At 45.1% G+C, this 23,263-nt stretch overlaps 1 protein-coding gene across 1 annotated transcript; it reads left to right on the top strand.

The window, feature by feature from the left end:
- Positions 1 to 20,028: 20,028 nt before the first annotated feature.
- On the top strand, positions 20,029 to 23,011 carry LOC101165536 (importin subunit alpha-5). The gene is made up of 12 exons (XM_011494462.2): positions 20,029 to 20,136; positions 20,205 to 20,333; positions 20,398 to 20,480; positions 20,592 to 20,760; positions 20,829 to 20,928; positions 21,065 to 21,147; positions 21,552 to 21,638; positions 21,710 to 21,886; positions 21,968 to 22,201; positions 22,345 to 22,527; positions 22,593 to 22,736; positions 22,805 to 23,011. The coding sequence occupies exons 1-12, from the start codon at positions 20,077 to 20,079 to the stop codon at positions 22,886 to 22,888; spliced, it is 1,533 nt and encodes a 510-aa protein (XP_011492764.1). The 5' UTR covers positions 20,029 to 20,076; the 3' UTR covers positions 22,889 to 23,011.
- The last annotated feature ends 252 nt before the right edge of the window (positions 23,012 to 23,263 follow it).

The following is a 23,263-nucleotide window of genomic DNA, read 5'->3' on the forward strand; positions in this document are numbered from 1 at the left end:
TTATCCACCTTTGTCATGGTAGGGAGAACACCTCAATGGAAGGGGGGGGGGGTCATCTAAGATAGAACAAGGGGTATAGGAGGTTTGGGCTGAAGTGATCCCTTTGGATGCCTGAGGTTTGCAGCAGCTGAAACACAGACAGACAGAAGACAATCGTAAAGAGCTATGCTGCGACGCATTCATTCATGCATCGGAGCGTAACGACTGCATCACTTTCCTGTACGTAGACTAAGAAAACAGGTATTTGAGTTTCCCTTCTCAAAAGAAATCCTGAATATTCATCATTTTTGCAGACACCTTGACATTCTGCCAGCAGCCCTGAGAGACTTCCGTGGAGGACGCTGGGCTCCAGAGGCGGCGCTCCGGCCTCCAGCTGGCAGTGGACCTGCAGTCCTCACAGTCCTCCTTGGTCCAATCTGAGTTCTTCAGAATGAGCTCTTCTTGCGTCAAAGCAGCACAGTGTTTCCAGCTGCTCCACTGACTGAATCTTTGGTGCTGCCTCCAAGTGGCCAACTGAAGCTACAGCAGGTGGATAGGGGTCAAAGGTCCCAGAGAACGCTCTGTACAGAACGGAAGACTTTTTTCTTACAAAGAGAAAGTCTGAAGCCTCATAAGCTGATGGTCTGTCTGAACTGAAGGGCTGCTGTCAAACCTTAAAGGCTTCTCGTTTGTAGTTGTCCAAAGACTGTTGGTAAGCACTAACGGGAACTTTATAAGAATTCTGCTCAGCAACATCGTGACAAACGCCCCAGCAGCAACTCTGCACATAAGACTCCTCTTCAGCGTGTCGCTCCTCTGCCTCACGTCTGCATGGCGGCTGAAAAGCGGTGCTTCTGTTGCATGAAGCCAGGCGTGTTGGCACATGCGCGGCCCCTGAGCACCGACGGAGCTCCTGATTTATCTCTGTGTGCGTTTTAATCACTGAGAAGGAACACGGCAGTGCAGGCACACTTAAAACGACAGGTGGGCTGTGTTTGTGCCGTCCGTGTGAGAGAGCTGCATGAACACATCTCCGTGCAGCGATTCCTGCAGTCAGGTGGGATCAGTCATCCCCTTTGAAGGTGGGTCCGTGCACACAGACAGACCCACACAGACCCGGACCAGCTGTTTGCTCCTCCACGGCTCTTTCATGTCAAGACTTTTTCCATTTTACTCCCCATACACAGATCTCTGGCTCCTGCAATGCCACAGCATGTTTTCCTTCAGTCACAAGAGGAAATGAGTGAAAAACAGAACAACTTCTCTGCTGCAGTCATCACCTTTCACATAATAAAACATTGAAGAAAGTCAAACGTTTTTGGCTCCAGCGGTTCTCCTTTCTGTCATCAGTCACTGAATTCCCCTGATCGTTGAGTCGTTTCTAGGACAAAGTTTCTGCAGAGCAGCAGGAGTTCATCAGAAATTCACCTCGGAGTCGTGGGCATGACTGTTAGGGCGACGCACCCCCCTTCTCTCCCTGTTGCTGAGAGCTTTTTGTTTACATGCCCTCCCACTAGCTTACAGCCCCTCCCACCCCCAACCTAACGTTAACAGAGCAACAAAAATATTTTAGAGCTATCCATGCGTCCAGTTCTGATCCAGATTCCGGCTCAGACCAGGAAAACAAAGACATTCTTGGATCTATTGGTCTGCAACAGAAGGGGGCGGAGCTGGGATACCATGGCCCCGCCCCCTGTAGCAGCTGCATCACTGCTACAAGCTTTTTTCATCTGCTCCTGATTCACATCGATCTGAATGATGAAATTCAATTCAGGTTTTCTTTTTTTCAAACACAAAAATCAACACAAGAGTTTAAAAAAGACCGATAAACCATGACTGAGCTTGAAAAGGGAAATATTGTGTGATCAGTTTTGTACATGTCATACATTCACATTACATTCTGCATTTATTATTATTACATTTCCCTATTTATTGATCATTTCTTGCCTCGTACTGTTCCATCAGTGACTCCTTTTAGGTTTTTTTGAATGTATGTAAGCTTTTGCTTTGCTTTGTTCTAAACCTTCATCCTGTCCGTTCCATAGATCCACACCACAAATTGATGAGTACATTTTCTTTTTTGTAGTGCGATGGCTCTGCTTTTTGAAGCTCAGCCGAGTATAATCCTAAATTCTGTTCTTAATGTCCTTCATCATCAGAAAAATGCCACAAGAACATGTTAAAACACCATCTTCGTCAGACTGGCTGGAGATATTTTAGTCATATGTTAGAGACGGATTTCTTTTTTTTTTCCAGTCTGAGAACACCGGAGCTTTTCCATTAATATTCTGCCCGTTTGTCCAAACCCTTTAACCCACAAACCTGCTTATGTCTATATTATTGAAACGCTGCATCATAGCTGAGCGGCTATATTGAGTTGAAACATGCATCCGCTCCTTTACAGGGCTGGAGGTCACAGAAAAGCAGCTGCCTGCTGCTGCGTGTGAGTTCTGTGGTGCTAGACGAAGGTTTCATGCACACGTTACGTGTGCTGAAGTGCAGCCATGCTCAGCCTTTTGTGTCCAACGCTTCAGACTCTGTGAATTTATGTCAGGAATTTGCAGAAGGCCAGACGGCAGCCTTGCTGCTGTGCAGCCTTCAGCAGCACGTTCTTGGAGCTTTTATGAAAACTTTCTTATAAACCGGAGATGATTGGCTTTTCTAGACCGGAACTTAAAATAAAGGAGTATTTTGAAGCTGCAGTGTCTGCTCAGGTCTGCTGAGGAGCTGTTGTTGGACGTTTATCTTTTTCTAATTCCTAGAAACAATCCTAGGAGGGTGAAAATGTTCAGGGACTCGTATTTTGTGAAATATGACCAAAAGTGAGAGTGAATGTGAGCAGAAAAGGATCTTGGGAACGCCGTTCACATGCCGGCGTGGGAACGCAGCCTGCTTGCTGACGGCAGCAGCTGGAATCATCAGAAAGAGGATTTTTTGACCAACAGTTTCCCAAGTTGTAATCTTCTCTATCCCATCTAAGAGCCATTAGGGTCTTCTAAGGTTACCTGGCCTGTCTGCGGTCCCCCAAAGCCTGCGCCTTTGTCCAGCCCAGGCAGCAGGTGAATAGCTGCTCAGGCGGGGGGCCTCTTAGCCCAGATACACCTGATACGTGGCTGCCACCCCCACACTCACACCCTACCACCATCTGAAACTCTGATGGGACCCCTAAGCCCCCTGGTTTGCTGGTCTGCCTGCCAGCTGGTACGTCTGCCACACACACAGTGTGAGTGCCGGATGTTTGTGTTGTGTGTTTGTCGTACACTTCTGGCCCGTCTGTGTCTTTTGTGGAGTCCATGTGGGCTGTGCATGAGATGTCTGTGCTCCTTTGAAGTCCTCTTCTGTGCATCTCTGCACCCCCGTCTGCCCCCCTTTCTTGTTGGCAGCATTTGGCTGATCCACAGATAAAGCCACTCACTGTCTGCAAGACTGAACCCAGAAACTCTGTTAACACAAAAGGCGACGTGAACGTGACCCTGATGATGAGAATGATGGTAGCTCCGCCTTCATCAGGATTTGTGCAGTTAGAATGATGGTAGCTCCGCCTTCATCAGGCTGTGTGCAGTTAGAATGATGGTAGCTCCGCCTTCATCAGGCTGTGTGCAGTCAGGATGATGGTAGCTCCGCCTTCATCAGGCTGTGTGCAGTTAGAATGATGGTAGCTCCGCCTTCATCAGGCTGTGTGCAGTTAGAATGATGGTAGCTCCGCCTTCATCAGGCTGTGTGCAGTTAGAATGATGGTAGCTCCGCCTTCATCAGGCTGTGTGCAGTTAGAATGATGGTAGCTCCGCCTTCATCAGGCTGTGTGCAGTCAGGATGATGGTAGCTCCGCCTTCATCAGGATTTGTGCAGTTAGAATGATGGTAGCTCCGCCTTCATCAGGCTGTGTGCAGTTAGAATGATGGTAGCTCCGCCTTCATCAGGCTGTGTGCAGTCAGGATGATGGTAGCTCCGCCTTCATCAGGCTGTGTGCAGTTAGAATGATGGTAGCTCCGCCTTCATCAGGCTGTGTGCAGTTAGAATGATGGTAGCTCCGCCTTCATCAGGCTGTGTGCAGTTAGAATGATGGTAGCTCCGCCTTCATCAGGCTGTGTGCAGTTAGAATGATGGTAGCTCCGCCTTCATCAGGCTGTGTGCAGTTAGAATGATGGTAGCTCCGCCTTCATCAGGCTGTGTGCAGTTAGAATGATGGTAGCTCCGCCTTCATCAGGCTGTGTGCAGTTAGAATGATGGTAGCTCCGCCTTCATCAGGCTGTGTGCAGTTAGAATGATGGTAGCTCCGCCTTCATCAGGCTGTGTGCAGTCAGAATGATGGTAGTCTCGGTTTCTTTGCTTGCGCTGACATTGACGGACGTTATTTTTGCGACTTGTTTTCACATTTTACTGCGTGTCACCGTTGTGTTAGAAAAGCAGTGCTGCTTTGAAGCGACGCAGGTGGACTGGAACAAGCTGCACTCGTGTCTGCATGCTGATGGGAGGTTGACTGGACCGGCTTCAAAACGACAGGAGTAAAAGCTGGTCATTGTGTTTTACTGCATTCACAGACAGCTGCAGTCATTACAGACGCTGGCAACCACATGACGGAAAAGGAGGATCTTTTCTCGCAGGGTTACGCTATAATTGCAGCGTCTGTTTGCTTCTCTGTACCATTCTTGGTCGAGGTTTGACCTTGTGCAAGATGTTAGTTTTCGACCACTCTGCTCTTTAAAGACTCTAAAAGCCTTTCCAAAAGTATACGTGCATTCAGCCAGAGAGTCCAGTTTGGCTGTATTCAAATATTTGAATGACATCTTTACATTAACTTTCTTTTTTTTTTCTATTTACTAAAGCACGCTTACTCAAAACAACCTCTATTATTCAGGATTTAATCATGTTTATTGATAAATTGTATCATCAATACTTTATTGATTATTACTTCAGCCCCTTCCTCCAGTCTGCAGCTCTCTGAATTCTCTCCAGTCTCCTCTGTGGAAATCCGCAAGCAGCTGATAGCTATCAAAGCCTCCACCTGCACTCTGGACCCCATTCCCTCCACCCTTGTTAAAGGTTGCTGTCCTATCATCTCTCCACTCATCACAACAATAATTAACTCTTCACTGTCCTCTGGTACTGTGCCCCAGTCTCTCAAACTGGCAGCTATAACCCCCATCCTGAAAAAACCTGGTCTTGACCCTGACAATATTGCAAACTTCGGTCCCATCTCCAACCTGCCATTTCTGTCCAAAATACTTGAACGAGTGGTTGCCTCCCAGCTCAAATCACACCTAAACTCAAATAATCTGTTTGAACCCTTTCAATCTGGTTTTCGGAAACAACACAGTGTTTTCGGGAACACTGAAACAGCTCTGCTCAAAGTCTCAAATGACATCCTCCTCTCCTCCGACTCTGGACAGCTCTCCATCCTCATTCTCCTGGACCTCACTGCAGCATTTGACACCATCAGTCACTCCATCCTGCTCTCCCGTCTCAAGAACGGTCTCAACATCACCGGCTCTGCTCTATCCTGGCTTCAGTCCTACCTCACAGACCGTCAACAGTTTATCAAGGGAAACAATTGCTCATCCTCCACAGCTCCTCTGTTGCAAGGTGTTCCCCAAGGCTCAGTGCTTGGCCCACTCCTCTTCATCCTTTACCTCATTCCCCTTGGTGACATCATCCGACAACATGGCTTAAATTTTCACTGTTATGCTGATGACATACAACTATACATCTCCACCAAATCCATCAGCACCACCACTTATTTCACACTCACCCACTGTCTAACAGACATCAAAACATGGCTTCAGCACAATTTCCTCAAACTCAACTGTGATAAGACCGACATAATCATAATTGGCCCCAAAACCATCACAAAATCCATACCAAATTTCAGTTAAATTTCAATAACACCACGCTTTCTTCGTCACCAGTCATCCGCAACCTTGGGTTTCTCTTTGACACAAATCTATCACTTGAACAACAAGTTAATGAAATCACTCTGTCCGCCTGTTTCCACCTGAAAAACATTGCCCGCCTCCGTTCATCCCTCTCCTTTGCTGCTGCTGAAACCCTCATTCATGCTTTTATTACCTCCCGGTTAGATTATTGCAATAGCATACTCCTTGGTACACCCTCCAGAATAATAAATAAGCTGCAATACATTCAGAACTCTGCTGCCCGTCTGCTCACACACACCCGCTCCCGTGAACACATCACCCCCGTCCTTCAAGACCTTCACTGGGTCCCCATCGATCAGTGTATCAAATTCAAAGTTCTCCTCATCACTTTCAAAGCCCTTCATAACCTGGCCCCACTATACCTCACCGATCTCCTCCAGCGTCACACCCCTTCCCGCTCTCTGCGCTCGTCCCATGCTAACCTTCTGTCTCTCCCCTGTCGGACCAAGCGTCGAAATTGTGGAGACAGAGCCTTCTCCATTGCTACTCCAACCCTATGGAACAGTCTGCCCCAACATCTCAGAGACTGCACTGACCTCCCAGTTTTTAAAAAATCACTTAAAACTCATCTTTTTAAAATAGCTTTTAATCTTTTATCTGTCTTCTATGTTTTTGTTAGTATTTTTATTGTATTAGCTCTGTTCTTATTAACTGTTTTTGCTCATGTGTGGTAAAGCGTCTTTGTGTGCCATTTAAAGCGCTATACAAATAAAATGTATTATTATTATTATTTAGTATCTAATAATTTAGTTGTTTAGGTTGTTAAAAGCGACATCAGTTTGGTAATAAAACTCATTAATGTTCAGGTTTTAGTATAGCAGCATTCTTCTTCTGAGTCATGTGACTGGTTGGGAGGGAGACACTTCTGTCTGTTACAGACCTTCACCAAGTCACCATGTCTGGGTACAGACTCGGTAAAAGTCACTGGTGAATCCAGCGTCCATGTTTTCTGACTGAACAGAATCGGTCCCGTCACGGCCTGGTCGGCGAGGACCCAGATGCAGGGAAAGAGGCCCAGACACGAGTCAACAAGGAATTAATAACAAAAAGAACCTCACAAAACGGACAAACATGGTGAGCATACAAACCAACCAGCAGTCAACTTAACCCTTGTGTAAGGGTTAAGGGTTAATACGAAAAGAGAACTCAGAGGGACATAAAATGACCGTCGAACGACTGGACACAGCCAGCAACGATATAAAAGGCAAGTTAACCCTTGGTCTATCCTCGGCACTTTAATGTTGGTAGTTGGGTCATCTAGACCCACTAGACAGAGCTCTGAACCTTTTTTCTTCAATGATTTGTGATCTTCACTGGTGTCCATGGATTACATGAAATCTTTCCACCTTTATCCACCTTTGTCATGGTAGGGGGAACACCTCAATGGAAGGGGGGGGGGGGGGGTCATCTAAGACAGCACAAGGGTTAAATGATTATATTTCTGCTCCAAACCCAGCTTCTTTCATTTTGGGTTCTACTACCCCTCCAGTTCCTGACAGCTGCCCCTATTGTGACTCAAGGAATCACAAACTCTCCTTCACATCTTCTCCTCTGAACGCAGACGTTAGTTGTGGCTGGAAAGATTAGTTAGTGCAGGATTCACTACTATCTACAGTCAGTTATGCATCATTTGTCTCTATGAGGAAGCTAAATACGGTTCTTTTATTTTGAAACTTCTCTTGGTGTTTTATTTTGTACTTAGTACTGAATTTCCTGTCGCTGCAGATCTGCTGAGTGTTGACCTGCTGCCTTGTGCTCAGAAAAACAAACTCCTGGAAGAATAGAGTTCTTTCCTGAAATATGATCCACATTCAAGATCGTTGAATCAGCGGACGGTGACTTTAGACCAGAAGTCACAGGTTCAAGTTCCTTTTGTAGCAGCCTGTCTTTGTAGTATCACTGGAACTTTATTACTGTTGTGACAGCCTACACGGTGTTCTGGGTTTGCTGGTGTCGTGGTGCAGCATCAACACCCAGAAGACAGTGGAGATGATCGTGGACTTCAGGAGAGTCACAGCCCCCTCACCCCCCCTCATCCTGACAGACTCTCCCATCACCATAGTGGACTCTGTCCGTTTCCTCTGCACCACCAGCACCCAGGACCTCAAGTAGGAGCTGTCCATCAGCTCTCTGCTCAAAAAGGCCGTACTTCCTACCCCAGTTGAAGAGAGCCAAGCTGCCGGCCCAGATGATGGTTCAGGTCCACACGACCATCATTGAATCTATCATCACCTCCTCCATCACAGTGTGGTACGCTGGAGCCACAGCCAGGGTCGTACACAGACTGCAGCGTATTGTGCGCTCAGCTGAGAAGGTGATTGGCTGCAGCCTTCCATCTGTCCAGGACCGCTACGTCTCCAGACACGGGGATGTGCAGGTCGGAAAGCAGCCGACCCGTCTCACCCTGGACATGGTCTACTGGAGCCCCTCCCTTCGGGCAGGAGGCTAAGGTCCATCCGGACCAGAACCTCAGGACACAAGAACAGTTTCTTTCCCTCTGCAGTCAGACTCATGAACACTTTTTAACTCCTCCCCCTTAAACCTTTTCACTTATATGTCCAGTTACCTGTCCACTACCTGCACCTTCTTCATCCTCAGTTTGCACAAATTATTTCTATTTATTGTTCTGACCATTGGGTTATTTTTTAAGTTGCTTACTGTTGTTCATTTTTATTCCTGAGATTTGTTTGTGGCACATAGACGCCGCAGCACATTCCTAGTCTGTGAAACTGTTTTGTTCACTGACAATAAAACGCCTCGAAACATTTGAATCCTTCCCATTGTAATTATGGTAGTGGGACTGGAGGGAGCCGGTGTTGGACAGTCCAAGAGAGACTCAACAGAGACCTTCACAGTGAACAGACGTTTGTCTCCCAGATCCCTTATTTCCCTCCAGTCTTTAGACACCGAACCCTAACACAAAGGACAAACAGAGGCAAAAAGGGCAGGTGCTCAAGCACCCCTAGGGCCCTGTGTGTGCACGTGCCCGTGCACGTGCTGAGATGTGCTTTCTGATGGAAATGACGAATGGCTCCTTCGATCTGTCAGCTGTTGAGCCTCATGTGAGTCACCACGGCTTGGTCAGCAGGAACTAATGATCCTGCAGCCGAGCGTGATGGAGTGGACCTGAGCTGCTCTGGGCTCCTTCATTGATAGGTAATACATTAGTGATGGGAATTGGAAAGGCAGCATCAAATATGAATGGACTGAAGGTAAATGCCGTTCTGACACAGAGCTAGAGAAGAAGGAATGAACCCGACTGAAATGCTGAGGGAAGCATTGAAGCAACACGATCAAAAGTACGTGAAGCATCAGTATCAGATTCTTTTTTTCTTTTAGACGGAAAATCCCACATTTTTAGCTCCTCAAATCAGAATCTCCACCAGTCTTTTCTTTCTCTCACTTTCTGTCAACCGTTCTCAGTTTGATACCTGAGAACGGTTCGCCTTTGCAAACAAACAAAGCCCAGCTTTGTCTGTGCCGCCCTGCAGGAGTGGAAAGCATATTTTAGGAGTTGGACTGTGGTGCAGCGTCTCTTTGTCCATCCAGGAGCATTATCTCAGAACCAGCCCCCAGTCATGATCAGCAGAGACGTTTGGAACATCCCTCTGCATAGAATTCATGCAGAGAACAGACTGTGTCAGTGCATGTGAGTGTGCATGTGTGCATGTTGGTGTGTAACGACGCAGTACCGCAGAACAATCCATACTAATGATTTCCAATTGACACCTTAAGTTGATCTGTGAACCAAGGAGGATGGGATAGAGGGAAGTCAGATGAGGTTCTGGTTAATAAATCACTTATATGTAGTATATTGATTAGTTAAAAACCAATAATGGTGTAGCTTTCACCAATAAATGCCTGCTGGTCAAATCAAATATTATTCTGTCAGAGAGGACAAACGCCGTAAATGTTTAAAGTCCCCCTCCAATCATCTCCTGATCTGTTTCCAAAGATTCCCGGTGGTCTTTTCATTCTGATGACGCCGTTTTTAGACAAAATCCAAAAACTGTGTGGTTTTCCAGGACGCAGCGTCTGCAGAGCAACAGGAGTTCAATAGAAAGTCACCTCTGAGTTGTGGGCGGGACTGTTGGTGTGTACTGAGCCTGCTTTCATTTCCCATCATCTCTTTGTTTACCCGCTCTTCCGGTAGCTTACAGCCCCTCACACCCCAAAGCTACCATTACAGGAGCAACAGAAATGGCAGCAATCTCAGATCCATCCATCCGTCCAGTTTAGATCCAGATTACAGTTTAGACCAGGAAAACAAAGAGGTTCATGGATCTATTGGTCTGCATCTGAAGGGGGCGGAGACTCTGGCCCCGCCCAGCCTCTTTTCCATATCACAAATAGGATGTTTTTCCGACAGCAATTTTTTCGACTGTTCCTGATTCAAAACGACTTCAATTCAATTCAATTCAATTTTATTTGTATAGCCCAAAATCACAACAAAAGTCGTCTCGATGGGCTTCGAAGTAAAACATGAAATCAAAAGGATCACGAATACAAAGAGTTCAATAGAAAAATACTAAAATGAACTAACAAACTGACTAAGCTATACTGGCATCCCTGCCCTTAGACCCCCCTTCACGGTAAGGAAAAACTCCTAAAAAACCGGATTCCGGAAAAAACGAAGAAACCTCAGGGGTGTCCACATGAAGGAGGGATCCTCCCCCAGGACGGACAGGTGATTTACCAGAACTCTTAGAGAAGAATTAACTTATCTAAATCTACAACTACATATATAAAGTCCAGCAGACGAGCTTCATCCAGCCGTGGTTGTGGGGACAGTCAAAGGCGCGAGTCGAGCCTGAGGCAGGATCCACAGCCAGGTGTAGGAGCAGGAGCAGAGACGAGGTACACGGTCAGGAACTGGAGCACGGATGAAACAACAGGAGTCTGGAAGCACTCCCACTCCCCAGGAGGGGAAAGAGGGAAAGAGATACAATACATGAATCGCACTGCACCAAACAGAGGCATGGAGAACTAAATGATAAATTACGATCAAGAATAGAGAGGAAGGGTAGAAGTAAAAAAGGAAAGAGGACAGAACCCCAGAGCACCATAGTTACCCCAGCTTCAACTTCTAGCAGCCTTTTAAAAGAAATAGTTATTATTAAGTTTAATTTAAACAAATTAACATTAAGTTAAATAATCTCTGAATACTAACTAGTCTGACAATAATCCTGTCCACAGAGGAATGTTTTCAGTCTAACTTTGAATGTAGAAACTGAGTCGGCCTCTCTTCCATGAGCTGGGAGTTTATTCCATAAGACAGGGGCTTGGTGGCTAAACGCTCTACCTCCAACCGTACTTTTACTAATTCTAGGAACCACAAGCAGTCCTGCATTTAGTGAGTGAAGTGTTCTGATTGGATGGTAAGGGACTATGAGGTCCTTAATATAGGACGGGGCCATTCCATGTAAGGCCTTATAGGTTAACAGGAGGATCTTGAACTTGATTCTAGAATCAACTGGGATCCAGTGAAGTGAAACTAACACAGGAGTGATGTGATCTCTTCTGCTGGTTCCTGCTAACAATCTAGCTGCTGCGTTCTGAACAAGGTGGAGACTTCTTAAGGAACTCTTAGGACACGCTGCTAACAAGGAGTTACAGTAATCCAGCCTCCACGTAACAAATGCATGGATGAGTTTTTCAGCATCACTCTTAGAAAGTATATTTCTGATCTTAGCAATATTCCGCAGGTGAAAAAAGGCAGTTCTGCACGCCTGAGATATGTGAGCCTTAAATGATAAATCCTGGTCAAATAAAACCCCAAGGTTTCTAACTGTGGAATTGGGGGCTATACTTATGCCATCCAGGGAGACTATCTGAGCAGACAGAGCATCTCTGAGGTTTTTAGGACCAAGTATAATGACCTCAGTTTTTTCTGGGTTCAAGAGGAGGTCATTAATTGTCATCCAGGTCTTGATGTCACTGATGCAGGCGTTCAGTTTCTCTATCTGGTCATTCTGGTCAGGCTTCATGGATAAATACAACTGCGTATCGTCGGCATAACAGTGAAAATTAATGCTGTGTTTCCTGATTATGTTTCCTAGGGGTAGCATATAAAGCGTAAACAGGATCGGTCCTAAGACTGAGCCCTGTGGGACTCCATAGTTGACTCGAGTGCACTGAGAGGAATGGCCATTTACATTAATGAACTGATACCTATCAGACAGATAGGATTTAAACCACTGGAGAGCAGGTCCTCTGATCCCTATGTCCTGCTCTAATCTATGGAGTAAAATACCGTGGTCGATAGTGTCAAAGGCTGCACTGAGGTCCAACAGGACCAGAATAGAAAGTGTTCCCTTTTCTGAGGCCAATAACAAGTCATTAGAGACTCTAACTAGTGCAGTTTCCGTACTGTGATGAGGTCTAAACCCCGACTGAAAGTCTTCAAAGTGGCTGTTGTCCTGTAGGTGGCAGTAAAGCTGCTTAACTACAACTCTTTCTAGGATTTTAGAAATAAAGGGCAGGTTTGATATCGGTCTATAGTTGGCCAAGATGCTAGGATCCAAACTGGGCTTTTTCAGAAGAGGTTTAACAACTGCATATTTAAAAGACTGTGGCACGTAACCCGTTTCCAGAGAGGCATTTATCATTGTTAATATGGGATCATTAATTAGGGGAAAAGTTTCTTTAAAAAGTCTAGTGGGAATTGGGTCTAACAGACACGTTGAGGATTTGGAGGACGTAATAATTGATGTTATTTCCGCTTGATCCACAGCAGTGAAGCAGTCTAATGTTACAGAGGTTTCTATGGATGCCTCCATTTCTACCGCTTCAGCCTGTTCTGGGCTGATAGTAGGAATAACTTGATTTAACTTATGTCTAATATTTGAGATTTTACTGTCGAAAAATGTAAGAAAATCATCAGAGTTGAGAGAAACAGGAACATGTGGTTCTACTGAGCTCTGACTGCGAGTTAATTTAGCAATAGTGCTAAAAATAATAATAAAAACTCAGAAATGAAGTTTGAAACTTAATTTTCTTTCTAAATGTCTTTTTTATAAGAAAACAATGCTACACTAACATGTTAAAAACACCAAAAATGGACTTCCGGTGACGACATTGACATCGTAACTGCTTAGGTTCTACCCTCCGCTGAAATAAACAAAAAAAGGGAGTGAAAAAGGACTTCTTTTTGACTCCACGCTTGTTTTATGATCATGTCTTTAGTTGAACCATCCAAGAATCTTACTGTTATACGTAAGATAAAGGACCGGACTGCTGCGAAGACCGGAGTTAGCACTAGCGCTAGCGCTAGCACCGACGGTAGCAGCGCTCTAAGCCAGCAAGAAGGAGACATAATGGAAGAAATGAGAAAAATACGAAAAGAGAACTCAGAGGGACATAAAATGACCGTCGAACGACTGGACACAGCCAGCAACGATATAAAAGGCAAGTTAACCCTTGTTCTATCCTCGGCACTTTAATGTTGGGAGTTGGGTCATCTAGACCCACTAGACAGTGCTCTGAACCTTTTTTCTTCAATGATTTGTGATCTTCACTGGTGTCCATGGATTACATGAAATCTTTCCACCTTTATCCACCTTTGTCATGGGAGGGAGAACACGTCAATGTAAGGGGGGGGGGTCATCTAAGATAGCACAAGGGTTATAAGAACACGAACAGAGATTTGTTAACGTGAAGGAAAGACTGGGCCAAATCGAAGAGACAGTCAGCCTCCACCAGAGGGCGCTTTGACATCTCCTTCACCGTGATATTGAGATGACAGCCACATGTGAGCAGATGCAAAACAGGCTGAGAAGAAACAATATGCGCATCTATCGGATCCCTGAGGGCAGTGAGAAAGGAGATATGATTGGATTTGTGAAAGAACTGCTCCAAGGAGTGCTCAAACTCCCAGATGACTTGGACATGAGAATAGAGAGGACACATCGCTCACTCGTTACTACCAGTTCCAGACCGTCTTCAGCTTCTCTGGGTCCCAGATCTATAACAGTAAGATTCTTGGATGGTTCAACTAAAGACATAATCATAAAACAAGCATGGAGTCAAAAAGAAGTCCTCTTCCAAGGCAAACGCATGTTCTTTGACCACGACCACACGCCAGATCTACAGAAAAAACGAATGAAGGTGCAGGATATTGTCAGACAGCTCAAGAAGAAAGGGATACAGGCAAAGTGCCTGTATCCAGCCCGCCTTAAATTTCAACAGAAGATGGAGAAAAGACTTTTGACACACTGTCTGAGGCTGCAGAGATGCTGAGGAAGAAAGGAATCCAGATGAGTGGAGTAGAAGAAGGAAGCCTGATGATGAAGGATGACTGGAGAATGAACTCGAAGTAAAAGAAAGGCTCAAAATATCTCACTACATCTGATGTGAAGACCCTCCTGCAGGGGAATGACAGATACTGAATCAGGTAGCCATGTGGAAACAAAAAGTAATGTTAATATTTCATATTAGTTAATACTGCCTTTTCCTAAGTGCATTGCCACTAAAAGAAGGGTTTGAATGATTGAGCCAATAGTGAGTCAAAACCCAGGACGATTTGAGTGGAACACACTCCTTAAGACCCTCTTCAACCTGATTGGGGTCTCTTCAGCACATGGTAGGTAGAGGGTAGGTCCCACCTCTCTGCCCCCACACCATCAGGGGTCAAACGCGGTGGAAGTGAGATTACCGTATTGATTGGTGAGTTAGAAGTTCAACTGTATATGTTAATATTCTGTGTTCTCAACCTTGGTACATGTTGAAAGGTACATTGTTTGCTAGAAATCTTCAATCTCAACTATCTTTCCTCAAAATATTCGTCCCTTTTTATTCTGGTGCAGGTACTTATGCAAAGCAGGTATATTATCATATCATTGAAGAAATATGGCCGTCATAAATGTTATTAGTTATAATGTCAAAGAGATCAACAATCTAGTCAAGAGGAGAAAGATTTTCAACCAATTAAAAACACTGGAATGTTCTGCAGCTCTGATCCAGGAAACACATTGATCAGCAAATGAACAGTTAAAGTTGAAAAGAGGATGGGTAGACCAGATCTATGGGGCTAGCTGCAGTGATGGAAAGAAAAGAGGGGTTGCTGTTTTATTCAGCAAATCTGTGCCATATAGCACTGAGAAAATCTTTGAGGATAAGGATGGTCGTTATATAATGGTAATTGTTACGATCGGAGGCATAAAAATGACTATTTTAAATGTATATGGCCCCAATGAAGATCGCCCATCTTTTATTAAAAACGTTACAGCTCTTAAAGCTGAATGAGCAGAGCCTTATCTAGTATGTCAAGGGAGTTAGGCCTAGTGGACGTTTGGCGTTCTCTAAACCCAAACAGTAGAGATTTTACCTTTAGGTCACATGTACATGGCAGTTACACACGGATCGACCTGATCTATGTTTGAAAAAAAGAATTATATAGAGTGAAAGAATGCAGGATTGAACCAATCACCATTTCTGATCATGGTCCTGTGATTATGAAAATTAATTTGGGACTGGAGCCACACTTCAGACACTGGAGACTTAATGTTTCCCTTTTAACTGACTCCTCTGCCAGGCAAGAAGTAGAAAATGCAATAACTGAATACTTTGCTATAAATGTTAACTGTGGGAAGCTAGTAAAGCTACAATCAGAGGCACAATTATTTCTATTGGGTCTAGGTTGAAGAAACAAAGATGTGCAAAACAAACTTACCAAGAACAGGAAATTAAAAGGCTAGAAATGAAGCATTAAAAAGAGCCGAACGACAAAACACTAGGTAAATTACAGGAGACCAGAAAACAATTGGATGAGTTACTTACATATCAGGCTGAGGGGGCGCTCAGATTTACAAGTAAAAGATAAGCATACAAAAAACAATTATATTTAATGGAGCGAATGACGGCAAGTTTACAGCTGAAAATGGACGAATTTACCCAAAGATGGGCTTGTGTTGCAAAATACATCAGAGACTAGAAAGTGGTTGTTAAAACGTAAAGGTTGCATTGTAGAGGATCTTATTTAATTTATTTTTACGGAATTTGTTTATCTTATTTTTCTTGTGATTATGATTGTTGTATAATTTCTGATAATGTGAAGAAGCCATCTTTATACAGTGAGGTCAATAAGTATTTGATCAGCCTGTGATTTAACAAGTTCTCCCACTTAGAAAACATGGGGGGGTCTAAATGTTTCATCATAGCTGCATTTCCACAGAGAGAGACAGAATCTTCACTAGGTTTCTACTCACTGCAGCAGGGATTTTGGCCCATTCCTCCATACAGATCTGCTCTAGATCTGTCAGGGTTCGGGTCTGTCGCTGAGCAACACAGAGTTTCAGCTCCCTCCAAAGATTCTCTATTGGATTTAGGTCTGGATACTGGCTAGGCCGCTCCAGAACCTTGATCTGCTTCTTACGGAGCCCCTCCTTGGTTTTCTTGGCTGTGTGCTTCGGGTCATTGTCCTGCTGGAAGACCCAGCCACGACCATCTTCAACACTCTGACTGAGGTCAGGAGGTTTTTGACCAATATCTCACAACACAGAGCCCTGTTCATCCTCTCCTTAATACGGTGCAGTCGTCCTGTCCCCTGTGCAGAAAAACAGCCCCAGAGCATGATGCTTCCACCCCCGTGCTTCACTGTAGGTATGGTGTTCTTGGGATGATACATGATTTTAAACCATGACGCTTTAAGGTTTTACTTATAGTAGCCTTGGAAACGGTGGTCCCAGCTCTCTTCGGGTCATTGACCAGCTCCTCCCATGTCGTCCTGGGCTGATGCTTCACCTTCCTTAGCATCATCCATACCCCACCAGGTGAGATCTTGCGAGGGGCCCCAGTCCGAGGGACATTGACAGTCATCATTAGCCTCTACCATTTTCTGACAATTGCTCCAACAGTTGTTCTTTTCTCACCAAGCTGCTTGGCAATTGCCCCGTAGCCACTTCCAGCTTTGTGAAGGTCTGCAATGTTGTCTCTTGTGTCTTTTGACAGCTCTTTGGTTTTGTCCATGTTGGTAGACTTCTGACTGATTGTGGGGGGGGCACAGGTGTCTTTATGCAGGCTAACCACCTCAAACAGGAGCCACTCATTTAGAATCAGAGCAGAGTGGAGTTGGACTATTTCAAAGCAGAACAGCAGCTCTTTGCTGCTCAGAAATCTATCTGATCATCAAGTGATCAAATACTTATTTGTCACAGTAATATACAAATAAATTGTTTAAAAAAATGTACAACATGATTTCTGGATGTTTCTTCAGATTCTGTCTCTCACTGTGGAAATGCAGCTATGATGAAACAATTAGACCCCCCCATGTTTTCTAAGGGGAGAACTTGCTAAATCACAGGCTGATCAAATATTTATTGACCTCACTGTATGTTATAACACCCCTGCTCATGTTGTACCAATATGTGTGATGTTCTACCAAGTTAAAAAAAAAACCACCATTTTTATTGGAGTAGGTCTGTGAAACCTCTGAGTTTAAGAGCTTTAACTGAATTTGTAGTCAGACAATAGAAAAGTGTTTCCTTTATGCGCGGTTTCCCTGTTGGGGTCACGGGGTGACACAAGCTGCCCACAGGACGGAGGCGGGCGGGGTTCACCCTGGACAGGTCGCCGGTCTGTCACAGGGCCACACAATCACACACATACACACACACATTCACACTGACACACTTAAACGTTAAAGTAAAAGTAATAATGTATTTCTTTCAATGGCGCCTTTCAAAACACTCAAGGACACTGTACAGATTCAAAAGTAAAAGTCAATAAAATCCCTTTAACAAAATGTTAAAAAGCATAATAAATACATTGACATCTTCATAAAGTCAGATAACAGATGAAGAAAAATTGTGATTGTGTCAAATAGAGGGACAGGAAAGCAGATCCTCCGGACACAGGACTCCCCCTTCTTACCCAGCATGCATGAGGGCGCCGAGCATTCCTGCCATCACAAGAAGCTCTTTGAAACGTTATCGGATTGTTGAACACGCTTTGGAACTAAAAAGTCACATCTGAACGGCTTGAGTTTGAACCGTCACTCCAGCAGAAATACTGGTTACTCTGGAGTTCACAGGTTTTTGGTAACACAACACAAACCCAGACAATGCTGCAATTACACGACTACTTGAAATAGTTGTTTGAAGTAGGAGGAGACTTTGTATTTCTGGCTTTTGCACGTTCGTGTCGGTGCTTCAGAAGGCACAACCTGAAGAATGGACTGTCCTCCAATCATGTCACATTGTTCAGACTAACAAAGAAGACAACACAGAATAAACACGAGATGAGAAAGATCAGAATGAAGGCGCTCATCTCTGGCTCATATTTATGAAGACTCATTTGAAAAGCAGATGTGAGTCCTGATCTTCATGGGAAATGGCGTTTACCTTTAAAGCACGTTCTACCTTCCGCTAAGGTCCAAAGCGCTTCACAGTCCCAGTCCCACACTGATGGCGGCTCTGATGCCGAACGCTGGCGCCAACCTGGAAGCGCAGGAGCAATGTGGGCTACCACTGCATGCCGGCCTGTAAATGTGTATTCTATGATGATCTGGGATGGCCTGGGATGGCCTGAAATGGCCTAAAGGGCGCCTTCCCCGTGTGCTTGAAAACAGAAGCAGTCTGCTGACACCAAAAGTCTGACAGAGTCTGGGTTGGATCTCCCGCTCAGGGGAACCTCCTCATCTTTTATTCTGAATGACGTCACATGAGTGACATTTTCCTTTTTTTTGGTTAAGCAAATGTATTGTCGTCATGGAGACACAGTCTGTGCATAAAGCATCCAAATGTCTGATCAAGTTAGTCATTTACTAGATGAATTCTTTCAAAGGTTTTCTTCATGGATCAAATCCTGGAAACCGCAGTGACTTTCATGAGAGCCTTGGCCTTCAGTCCTGTGGTGTGAGGTTGTGTGATGCTGCCACCTGTTGTTCACAGTGAGGCATGGTTTCACACAGTCAAAGGAGTTGTGTACTTACACCACATGACTACAAACATGTCCTTGCTGTTCATCACAGAAGAAAATCTCTCTGCTCTATGGAGACCCGAGCTTTACCCGGCTGGCAAATGATAGGATCACATTTAGGCAAAAAGGAAAAAGTCTTCAGTTGTCTTTTGTCCTCAAAATAATAAAGAAAGAAACGTGAAGAAGGGCAGAGGACACAATACAGGAAAGAAGGAGAAGAAAAACTTTGATGTTATTCTTTAGAACTACTGAGGTTCTGACCGCTTAGAGAAATCAGTTTTAAAACAAGCTGTGGACCAAGAAGCCGCTGACTTTTCTAAAGGTGTGTTGGTGGTTTATTATTTTTATGTGGTGCAGCGCCTTGTCATGTTACCATGACAACAGCGGCAAAGGAAGCGATCTATATGCTGATGATCACGATGTGTTAAATCAAGCGCCAGTTCGGAGAGAAAGTTCTCCTCTAACCGCTTGTTTTTGTCCAGATGATGCCGTTAACGTTTGTTTTACCCCTTGGTCTATCCTAGGCACTTTAACATTGGGAGTTGGGTCATCTAGACCCACTAGACAGTGCTCTGAACCTTTTTTCTTCAATGATTTGTGATCTTCACTGGTGTCCATGGATTACATGAAATCTTTCCACCTTTATCCACCTTTGTCATGGTAGGGGGAACACCTCAATGGAAGGGGGGGTCATAGGATAGCACACGGGTTAAAGAAGCAGCAGGGTGATACAGAACATTTAAGCAATGTGACTAGAACTACTTTTTTAGGCGTGCGGTTATCACTTTTTAACACACCCAGCAGCCAATCAGAATCCAGTATTCACCCGGACTGTAGTATAAATACAGATAATGTCTGAGTTGCAATGGCTGACATGGTTGTTCTAGTATTTGTGGAAGTCCAGTAGGCCAAGGAACAATGTATGGTTGGATCAAATGTTGGTTGAATACTCTTCTTTTGTTCCACAGACTAAACTGTTAACCAGGTTGGTTGATCTTTCTTCTTCTCTTCCTCCAAACTTGGTTTTCAGATGGTGGCTCTCTTCCTCTGGGATTAATTTAGCGGTTGGCCCAAAGGCGGCAGGTGCATCACCGCCATCATCTGGTAGGAAGTCAGAGCTCCTGGGTGATCTAACTAACAGTGAACACCTGTGTGTCAGACTAATTGGTTTCACCTCGTTAGTTATGAGAGGCCACACTGCTTTATAAAACGTCTGTGCAGCAGCTCAAAGCTTCATTTTGACTGAAACATGTCGACCAAACATGTTCAGCGGCTCTCCAGCTACAAGCACAAGGGGAAAGATCCAGCAGTAAGTCTGCAGGGGGGCTGCAGAGAGGGGATTTAGTCAGAGCTGCATTCTCCCCTTTATCTGCTCAGGCTTTCAGAGAGAAGAGGATCGCCGAGTGTGTGGAGCTACGAAAGGTCCAGAAGAATGAGAGTTTCATGAAGAAGAGAAACCTGACGCTGTCCTCGCTCCCTGACGAGGAGGCGCTGTCTCCTCAAAACGTCAGTTCACAGCAACTGTGAGTACCATCCTGGAACTACATTTAATCTCTTAAACTGCGTCTAGGCGACCCTAAAGATCGAAGACATAGTTCGAGATGTGAACAGCGAAGATAGAGCCTCTCAGACAAGAGGCTGCCAGGCCGCCAGGTAAGAGTAACCCCGCCTTTACCCGAGGTCTTCAGAGAAATTCATGAGAAAATGAGCAATGTTTTAGGTGTCACTATTGTGGTACCCTTTGTTTTGGTGTTTTTCATCCAGGAAGTTGCTCTCTCAGGGCTGTGACCCTCCGCTGAAGGAGATCATTGACGCCGGACTGCTGTCGCGTTTTGTCTCCTTTCTTTCCATGGACGACGAGCCAACTCTGCAGTTTGAGGCAGCGTGGGTTCTCACAAATGTCGCCTCTGGCACCTCTTGGCAAACGCAACAGGTAGAAGCTGCTCATGTGAGGACCTGACGCCTTCCTGAATTCTCTGGTAAACTCAGTCCTGTGTCCAGGTTGTGGAAAGTGGGGCCGTTCCAGCTTTCATCGGCTTACTGGCGTCGCCGATGTTGCACATCAGCGAGCAGGCCGTCTGGGCCCTTGGAAACATTGCAGGTGGACCTTTTGTTCTGTCTGTGGTGAGGCTGTGGAACAAAGATGTTGGACACGAATGTTCCTCCACTGTTTTTTCTTTCCAAGGAAGTTTCTGTGGTTTAGTGGTTCGCCTCTTGACCTGAACCTTCTTAAACAGGGGATGGAGCAGCTTTTCGCGACCTCCTCATTGAGTGTAACGTCATCCCGGCCTTGTTGGCTCGCATCTTCCCAGACACACCAGTAAGCATCAAACTGCAGAGGATCCACACCAGTCCTCATCCTTTTGGATGCTTCGCTCACCTTTTGGGAAAATGCACAACTTGCATGTTTTGTGACGTATGAACTTCAAGACGTAAGGATGTGAAGCCAAACTTCAGTCCTCTGCTGTACTCTAAAAGTCCAGTTGTTCGTTTTTAAACACTGGAGCGGGGACGTCTAAACGCGCTCTAGCATGTTGTCAATCTTTGCCTGTTAACGTGATCAATGAGAATCGCCTCATTTGGATACAGAGAAAAACGGCATAGCAAATGTATGCAACGCGTCCAGCCAATCAGAACATACCAGAGCAGAGGCTTCACAAAAGAGCAGAGCTCAGGCCACACCCCTTTTGCTGTTCAGTGTTTTGACCTTTTTTGCTGTTGCAGGTTGGCTATCTCCGTAATCTAACCTGGACATTGTCGAACTTGTGCCGGAACAAGAACCCGTCCCCCCCGCTGTCTGCTGTCCAGCAGGTACCCAGCTGGGCGTCGGCTCAACTCAATCCTCAACGTTTCCTGGAAATCTAATGTGCCTTCTGCTTTAGATGCTTCCTCCTATAATTCAGTTGCTCCACCTTAACGATAAGGACATCTTGTCTGATGCATGCTGGGCAGTTTCTTACCTTTCTGACGGCTCCAATGACCGAATTGATGTTGTTGTCAAAACTGGCATTGTTCCGCGGCTGGTGGCGCTGATGGACCACCAGGAGCTCTCAGTTATGGTAAGATGTTCCCAGTCCCCCCTGATACAGTGAAGCTTAGAACCTCACTAAAAGCTGGTCTTTATGTTGTCGGGGTTTCAGACCCCGGCTCTCCGGTCCATTGGAAACATAGTCAGTGGGTCGGACTTCCACACCCAGATGGCGATCGACGGTGGAGTTCTAAACATTTTGCCCAAGTTGATGCGGCACCAAAAGCCTTCTGTGCAGAAGGAGGCTACCTGGGCTTTATCAAATATTGCTGCAGGTTCCTGCAAGCAAATCCAGCAGCTCATCACATGTGGTCTCCTTCCCCCCCTAATAGAGCTCCTCAGAAATGTGAGTAGACCTAAAGGTGTGTTCGTGGGTACACCTACATGTCAGTCATCTTAATAACCTTAACTGCTCGTCTGCTTCAACACGATCAGAATGAACTTCCTCCAGCTTCACCAATGGCCCTTTGGCTCTTCTGTTTTCCTCAGGGAGACTTTAAGACTCAAAAGGAAGCCGTATGGGCAGTGACCAATTTCACCAGTGGGGGGACTGTGGAGCAGATTGTCCTCTTGGTGCAGAGTGGTGCACTGGAGGCAATCATCAACATGCTGCAAGTTAAAGATGCCAAAGTCATTTTGGTCATCCTGGAATCCATTAATAACATATTTATGGTCAGAAAACTCTGAGATTCAACATTTTAGTCCCCCACCACCCACTAAAAATGCTCTTTCTTCAGGCTGCAGAGAAACTGGGAGAAACTGAAAAGCTTTGCCTGCTGATCGAGGAGCTGGGAGGACTGGAACGGTTGGAGATGCTTCAGAACCAGAACGACACGGTGTACCGGACCGCACAGAACCTCATCGAGAAATACTTCAGTGACGTATGAACAGCCTCAACACATTTGACGTTCTGAGGTCCATGTGGTTCATTTGAAATGTCGTCTTTCAGGGGGACAGTGAGGGAGTCCAGGCTGCTGCCATTCAAGATGAATTTGTATTTCGAACTTCTGATGTTCAGAGATTTGAATTTTAAATTGTTTAAAAAGACTTATTAATGGATCCATTTGGAGGAAAATGTCTAAACTGCACACCTCCAAGCTACATATGTTTGCACTTTTAAATCCCAACTTTCTAAGAAATAAAGAGATCGAACATGTTTGTGCAGAAAATGTTTCATGGAAGGAAGGAACCCCGGCTTGGGACAGCTGTTCTCTCCAGCTACTTTATTACTTTATTGATGCAAAAAATCCTACAGTCCCAAACTGTACCTCCTCTGGTCCCTTCAAGTCTCTAGTTTCCATAAAACCAGAAACCTTTGGGTTTATTACCAGCTTTTTTTGAATTAAAAACCTCAATTACAAATTTAAATTGGATCGACTGTGATGGCAAATGTCTCCAGCCTCCCTCG

The sequence above is a fragment of the Oryzias latipes genome, chromosome 1, assembly GCF_002234675.1.
Source record: "Oryzias latipes chromosome 1, ASM223467v1".
In the NCBI taxonomy this organism is placed as follows: Eukaryota; Metazoa; Chordata; class Actinopteri; order Beloniformes; family Adrianichthyidae; genus Oryzias; species Oryzias latipes.

Excerpts from the sequence above, each read along its gene's own strand:
- LOC101165536 (XM_011494462.2), top strand. The coding sequence starts at position 20,077 with ATGTCGACCAAACATGTTCAGCGGCTCTCCAGCTACAAGCACAAGGGG. Across the intron at positions 20,481-20,591 it reads AGAGGCTGCCAGGCCGCCAG|GAAGTTGCTCTCTCAGGGCT; the intron begins GTAAGAGTAACC and ends TTTTTCATCCAG. Across the intron at positions 21,639-21,709 it reads CGCTGTCTGCTGTCCAGCAG|ATGCTTCCTCCTATAATTCA; the intron begins GTACCCAGCTGG and ends CTTCTGCTTTAG.